This window comes from Odontomachus brunneus, unplaced genomic scaffold, assembly GCF_010583005.1.
Source record: "Odontomachus brunneus isolate Ranch 3 - 2012 unplaced genomic scaffold, Obru_v1 Obru_scaffold_130, whole genome shotgun sequence".
In the NCBI taxonomy this organism is placed as follows: domain Eukaryota; kingdom Metazoa; phylum Arthropoda; class Insecta; order Hymenoptera; family Formicidae; genus Odontomachus; species Odontomachus brunneus.
Genome location: NW_022639580.1, coordinates 975992 through 983302, shown reverse-complemented (window position 1 = coordinate 983302; position 7311 = coordinate 975992). Strand labels below are relative to the sequence as shown.

At 53.9% G+C, this 7311-nt stretch overlaps 2 protein-coding genes across 7 annotated transcripts in view; one reads left to right on the top strand and one right to left on the bottom strand.

The window, feature by feature from the left end:
* The window catches only part of LOC116849985, a 239013-nt gene that overhangs the window by 25751 nt on the left and 205951 nt on the right, over positions 1-7311 (top strand). For all 5 annotated transcript variants that reach the window (XR_004379228.1, XR_004379223.1, XR_004379224.1 and 2 more), the window contains one exon: positions 2505-2609. Coding sequence is in view for 1 of the 5 variants with exons in the window: in XM_032827724.1 (XP_032683615.1) it covers positions 2505-2609 (105 nt within the window). In the remaining 4 variants the exon portion in view is untranslated. The remainder of the gene's footprint in view (positions 1-2504; positions 2610-7311) is intronic.
* Positions 7-7311, bottom strand: part of LOC116849982 (zinc finger protein 628-like) — a 90139-nt gene continuing 82834 nt past the window's right edge. For both annotated transcript variants that reach the window (XM_032827720.1, XM_032827719.1), the window contains 8 exons: positions 6625-6784; positions 4613-4825; positions 4234-4356; positions 3871-4008; positions 3153-3350; positions 2024-2244; positions 1624-1777; positions 7-1450 (listed from right to left, as the gene is read on the bottom strand). In XM_032827720.1, coding sequence (XP_032683611.1) covers positions 1329-1450; positions 1624-1777; positions 2024-2244; positions 3153-3350; positions 3871-4008; positions 4234-4356; positions 4613-4825; positions 6625-6784 — 1329 coding nt within the window. In that variant the 3' untranslated portion in view covers positions 7-1328. The remainder of the gene's footprint in view (positions 1451-1623; positions 1778-2023; positions 2245-3152; positions 3351-3870; positions 4009-4233; positions 4357-4612; positions 4826-6624; positions 6785-7311) is intronic.

Here is a 7311-nt window from a genome sequence, read left to right as displayed (position 1 = left end):
GGGGGGGGGGGGGGGGGGGGGAGGTGTGTGGAACCTTAAGAGTTGCGGTCCGGTAAGATAGAGATGTATCTATTGTGTGTATGTATATTTATATATATATAGTTTAGGTTTGTTTTGAGCCCGGCACACGAGACGGTCGAGGATCGCCCGTTGGACCCTCGGACACCGTCGCGTCGCCGCGTTATCGGCTCTTGTACTATCATAGTACCTTGGCGCACCCTGGGAAGACCGTCCCCCCTCCCCCCGAGGGGAGCTCGGCATCCCAGGATGACTTAATGGTTTGTTTTAGCAGCTTCTCGTTAGTATTATGGCACGTTTCGGGAGTCGAGGCGGCGGGCACGGCAGTGGCGACGTGTCCTGAGAATCCTGATGGGACACTCCAGTGAGAGGCGACGTTTCCAAGGAGTCGTTACGCTCCTCCGCGCGGTCGACGCCGCTCTTGCTCGCTTTCTTTCTCTATCTCTTTCTCTTTCTCTCTTTCTTGGACAAGACTGCGCTCCTCGCGGCCGCGGAGGGAGCCGGAAAACGCTCCCTCGTTATGCGACAGTGCTACCTTCGTGCGCGTCGCCTATGCGAGAGCGCCGTCGACTACGCGCCGCCACCACCACGGGGAGAGTCCGCTTGGTAGATCCCTCGTTCAGGACCGGTGTAGTTAGGAACAAGGACGCGGAGTCGGGCAGACTCATCGCGGGAGACGACCGCCGCCACTGCGAGATCCTACCGCCTCGCGCCGTGCAACGGTTTTGCTATACACGTACGTATTCTCACTCTCCCTTCGTCGGGACGCGGATGCAGCCGGCGGTCGGCGGTCGATCGGGAAGGTTTCTCACCCTCTCCCGATCGCTCGCCCGGATCCGGCTGGTCCGGCCAGTGTCGGTTCTATCCGCGCGGGAAGACACCGAAGTACCACACTGTTACTCTCGAAGTCTGTCCGTTTTATGTTTTCTTACTGCTGAGACGATGAGCGAAATTCTAGTGACCGCACTTGGGCGCTCGGGCGAGTCACGCCGGTGGCGACGACGACGACGTCGTCGTCGTCGGCCTTGTGCGCGTGATCGCTCTTACGCATTTTCGGAATTACCGATCATTTCGTCGGCTTTCCTCTTGACGCCACGGTCCTCAGACTGCTGCGGCTGTTGCTGCGGCTGCTGATGACCGATGGAAGACGGGCCCTGCTGCTGCTGCTGTTGCTGCGGCTGTTGCTGATCGTGCAACGGTGTCGAACGCTCCGTCGACGGTTGCGACGACTGCTGGTTGATGCGTTCGCTCGGCAGGGTCGTCTGATCCGGCGCCCAAGGGGTCCACTCGTCTCAGTAGTAACTGAACTTTCATGGTTGCTGATTGCTCTGCTGGTTGACGACGTGCTGGAGAGTGAAGCTCAGGGCGCGCGGGTCACCGTGCAGCCTGAGGGCCTGCTCTAATCGCTGCTCCTGCAGCCGTAGCGCTTCTCCTGAAAGGTGTCGAGCGTGGACGCCCGTTAGAAGCTTCTCTCACGGATGCGAAGCTCTCACGATTCGAAAGCTTCATCGTCGCGTTGTATTCTGTCTTGGGTATTTTACGGGACGCGCGCGCGCTGTAGCGAAATGTGAAGCGCGGCGCGCCTCGTCGTGTCCATGTACTTACCGAGATCCGGCGATAGGGTGTCCTGTTGGGACATTTGTTGATTCGTATGGTGTCCCGGCATGCCGGAGGTGCTACCTCCGTTGTGCTGTCCCAGATGATGCCTCACATCGCCGCCCACCGCGGAACTCGCCGCGGCTGCCGCCGCTTGAGACACCTGCGCGCAAAAATTGAGAAGGGGTTGAAAGAGAGAAAGAGAGAGAGAGAGAGAGAGGTAGACAAGATGGGAACAGGGATTAGGATTATATGCACCCTTTGACCCGCTTTGTCTCTTCGTGAAACAACGATGCTCGCGCGTCTCTTTTTCCCCTTATAAAAAGTGTTTGAATATGTTGTATAGTGTTTTACGAGCGCGATCGAAGAGAGCGTCGCACGCGGTGTTGTTTGTCCCTTGTTTCCTTACCGCGAGTCTAAGGGCGGCTTCGGCCTGAGAACGGAGCAGAGCTTCCGCCTGATGCATCCTCAGAGCCTGCTCCGGTCCGCTCGCCTGCACTCCTTGCTGTTGGGGTCCCGTCGAACCTTGAGTACCGCCGCTCATGTCACCGTTATTGCCCATCCTCATAGCTGCCGCAAGCGACGCCATGTCGACCGGCGAAAGATTAGGCGACACAGAATTTTGTAGTCCTAACAGAAATATCGCTTTTGACATCTCACCTCGTGAATGTTGAAGGGAGTTGAATCGAAGACGAAAATAGAGATTAGAGAGATCTCTTTTGCTCTCTCTCTCTCTCTCTCTCTCTCTCTATATATATATATATATATATATATATATATATATATATATATATATATATAGCGAGCCATATATGATAACAAACAAATTCACTATGTGTCTTTGCGTTTTCGCATAGTTTTAAAGCGTAAACCTATTTCAAATGTTACAGAATCCTGAACCATCACCGTTCCCACGGAACACACATTCGGGAAAACCGCTTGCAACGTGTGCTGCGCCAACTTTGGTGATGGCGAACGAGAGAAGCGACATCAAGGTAAGAAATTCCGATATTTGTTTTTCCTATCGACGTTTCTTCGGCAAGTTTCTCGACGAGTTACGAGCCGCAGCGGACCGCTACGAAAGAGGCTGATCGCGTATCAGCGATAAATCGCGCCAAGTTAATCCGAGATAACGTTCCGCGGGGTATCGATAATCTTCCATCGCGCGCGCGTTTCCACGCGCGCGCGGGGATGCTGTCATTTCCCTCGGCGACGAGAGCGCGGCGGAGAGTGTTTCCGCGCGTCAATCATTAGCGCGAGTTCCCGCGGTGGTATGTGGTGTGGTATAGGAGAAAGGCAGGCGCGAATGCAACATCGTCGGTGCAGCAACAACATTGTAAATCAAGTTTTATCGGTAATAATTAGAACGGAGCTATCGGCTTTCCCCTCTCGTGCAATTTAGCGTTGATACGCGATAAACGCGGTCCTTGGAGCGGCGCGCAATCGACCGACCGATTCGCTAGATCGCACGCGACTAGCCCGCGCACTTTATTATTGATCGTTCCGCTCGCGCGTTTGCGATTTGTCTACTCTCTTACCCGCTGACACCGCCGCGGCCATGACAGCCATACGTTGCTGCTGCGACTGCATCTCGTCGTGGTACTGCTGCGCCGAGCCCGGTTGACTTCCCGCCCGCAGCATCTCGCTGAGCTTGTTGCCGCTCGGTCCCGGCGACGCCATGTTGTTGTTGTTGTTGTTGTTGTTATTGTTCAGTAGACCGGTGCCTGCGCAAAAATCTGCTCTCGTCAGTATGTACAGGGTGGCGGGCGGAAGGGTTGTTTTGCGCACGTTTTTCTCTATTCAATCTGCTTTTCTTTTCTTTTTTTAATTACTAGCCTAACTGTGAGGTAGCGTTATCGTTCCGCGGCGTTGGCGTACGTGAAAGCGCTGAAGCGCTTTAAAGAAGGGCGCCGCCCCCGAAGTGGAGGCCGCCCATTGTGTAGAGAGACCGTGTGCGAGCGCCGTTCACATGAGAGAATTACTCAGACCAGAAATTCGTATATTTTTTATTTCTGACTCAAACATATGTATATGCATATATGTAACTTACGTGTACTACAATAAGTTCACTAATGGTACTTCACAACAGAGTTTTTATCATTATTAAAACGAAACCAGAGAAAAAAAGGTGAATAACGGCGAGGCTTACAAACAACTGGTGCTCGTGACTTGCGACATTATATATACACGTATATCTAGATACTTCGTTTGTAGACATTCGTTTGTAAGTAGACGTAGAACAAGATCGGAGCGTACCAGGTTCACTACCGGCCGACGAGAGTCTTCCGTTGCCGCTACTGCTGTCCGAATGGGCAGACGGTGACGGGCACATAGGCGGTTGTTGCAAATTTTGCGGTCCTCCGGATTGACTTCCCAACACACCCAAGCCCGCTCCTGTACAGCGCAAGGAGTAGCGTTAGGTTAGGGCGCGTTTCGACGGGCTACGACGGGCTACGTCGGTACAGAGAGTGTGTCCGCGTGCATCTCGCTGGCGTGACGTCGCGCCGCCGCGAATTTCGCCACGCCGTCGCGATGCATTAACGTTTAACGTAGAGACAAGTAGAAAAGTATGTACATAATAGGAACTGCCGTCTCCCTATCTACTCTCTGTCTTTATACCTAAACTCGAACTCGCGAGGATCTCCCTTTCTCGCCTTTCGGCGGCCGCGCGGCTCAGCACATACTGCGCCGCGAACTGATGCTTCGGATCCATCCTCATGTGCTCCATGTGGCTCAGGAGACCTTAACACCAGAAAGAAAGAAACGTGCGTGTGGTCACAGTACTGGAAGATTAGGTATATATAGCTCTCTCATATCGCCGCGACAATGTTAAACGCACGACGGTAAACGATACGGTCACTCCGTGATAAAACGGTACATGTACGCGTGTATTTGCTCACAAAAACGGGAAACGAAAGGGTTTCGCGGGCAACAACCGAACCGAAACAACTCGGGTGAGACTCGAGACCACCCGGTTTTACGTGACAAAAATACTTACCGCTCTCGTGAGTGAAGACGGCTTGGCACACCGAGCACGGCCACATCCTGAGGCTCGTGCTAAGTTGACTGGTCTCAGGATGGCAGGCCAGATGCTTCCTAAGGCTACCCTCGTTGACGTAGTGCTTCCCGCACACTGGGCACGGGTGGTTGGCGGTCCGTCGCTTCGCTAGGTAAACCCCGGCAACGGAGGTTGTGCAGTCAGCGGAGGGAACAATAGGGCGACACAATTTCAAGGTCAATGCCAAGCAGGATAAAGCGTCCCAAGGAACGAAAGCCGCCTCCTCTCCTTCACCCATCTCTCCTCCACCGTGTCATGTGTTTCTTCGCATCTCTCTCATTCTCTCTCACTCTCTCTCTCTCTCTCTCTCTCTCTCTCTCTCTCTTTCTTTCTCTCATACATACTCTCTCTTTTCCTCCCCCACTTTATTTCTCACGCACTCGCGTGCACGCGCGCGTACGTACGTACGTACAGATTCCGGTCGACCTCGAAGGCGAAGGGAGACCTTACGGGCGCGGATAGCCAAGGACCAGGAGAGCACTGACCTCGGGCACGCAGAGTGCCGGCCGGCGCCGCCGCCACCGCGTTGCTGGCTCCCTTTCACGAGCAAGGTCGCCGGCCCAAAAACCAGGATGCATACGCACGGTACTCACGCGCGTTGCACACGGACGACGCGGACGCACAGAGAAAGGAACGGAGATTTCGTGCACCATCCCCTTGACAAAAGCTCCCCTCGTTCCGATTGACATACATACCCGTTCTCTCTTTCTCTCTCTCTTTCTTTCGTGGTCGTGACAGACGATGATTATTCGGCGTGTAACGCGTTCGAGACGTCTGTGCGAGAGGTCGCGTCTCGTGAACCTTGGTGAATTCTTCGCGTCACCCCGATCTCGAAGTCTCTCTCGCGCGCTATAAATAATTCGATAAAATGCCGGCGCGTCGCATTCTCCGCGCGAGCGCGCAACCGAATGTGCAACCGTTGACGCCTCAGTACTATTTCAATGCCGAGCGTGTCGACAAGCGTGTGGTAGACCTCCGCCATCATCGCGGCGCCGCTGCCACAATCGGCAGCGATGCGCCGCCGATCGCTGGTCGAACGTTGCGCGCGATCGATGGTAGAGATGGAACGTATCGAAGGTAGAGAGAGACAAGCTGGGCCGATCGGGGTTGGACTTTTGTTCTCCGTACGTCCGCGCATTAGCACACGTATCACGCACGCATATGTATCACAAGGCACGCATAGAGGTCAGAACGAGACACCCTCGAAGCACCGTGTACATGTATCAGCGAGTAGGTACCCAAGTATTAGTCGGCGAGTGTGCCAAATGCTACACGCCTTTCCCGCCCAGGCGAAAACCGTATGAAGTAGTGAACAGGACAATGTGTGCGTATCGCCCGCGCCAAAGCAAGTTCATGGGATGGATGTAAGACGTACTTAAAGGCTAAAGAACGTAACGAATCATCCCTCGTGTCTCGACGAGCGGTTACACCACACCTCTTTCTCAGCCTTACTCACGATTAACGTCGTCCCTCTCACGTCCGTGTCTATCTTCCCCTATCTCTTTCCCTCTCTCTCTCTCTCTCTCTCTCTCTCTCTTTCTCTCTCTCTCTCTCTCTCTCTCTTTCTCTCTCTGTCGGGAGCTCACAAGAGGTTATTCGCGATCCCAGTTAAGGGTTTTGGTTAAATGCGGTTAAGGTGAACAGAGAGTTGGCGCGAAAAGTTACGTTCGGTGTTAGTCGCTGATTAGTCGTAAGAGAGACGAGAGACACGGTCAAGGTTTCGTTCTCAAGCCCCGCGCTTCATGCAACGATGCACTCCGCCCGCGAGATCCGGCCAGATTCCGGTTAATCGATCGGCTACGGTTAAGGAAGATTAGTAGTTGCGCGCGCGAGCGAGCGGAGCGGAGAGAAGCGAAGATGCGATGTGACGAGAGGCTGTGTTACACGCCGAGGTAGAGAGACACGGACGACCGGTCGAGGGCGGCCGGGTTGCGCGATTTTTCAATACTTACTGGCAACTCCGGAGGCGTTCGGGTCCTTGTGGGTGTGCTTCATGTGCTCCATCAGCGCCTCGCCGCCGAGGAAGAGCTTGTGGCATACTGGACAGCTGGTTGCGTTCGGGCCGCCGATCAGGGCGGCGTGTTGCTGGAACACAACACGCTGTTGCAACTCCTTTTTTGGGGGGCCGGAAGAAGAAGTACCGGAAGCAGGCACACGCGGCGCACCGGTAGAGAGCCGACCCAGAGAATACCACCACAGAGTTGCGAACCAGAAGCGCAGGACAGGCAGGGCACAGAACAGAACGATTTACCAGTGAGAGTTAAGGCACCAATATACCGCCGCCACCACAGACTATTTCCTTTTTGCACAGGGAATTCATGTCGAGTGTCTGGTAGGAACCTTGTGGTATTGCCGCGTTAGCTGGGTTTCCAGTCGGTCAAGTGCAGTGTGCGGTCGAAAAGAATCGAGATCACCGGAATTCGGGGGAGAGAAATTTGCCTTGCTCGCGTGTTAAAAAGTCTTTCTTCCCTTACTAGTGATCCGCCTTCTGGTCGCGCGATTTCGTCTTCACCGAACGAAACAAATTCGACTCTTGTGCTCGATCGGATAATTTTCACGTTGTTTTTCATGCAACTCGATTGAACTTGATCTTGAAATCAGCATACTGTATATATATATATATATATATATATATATAT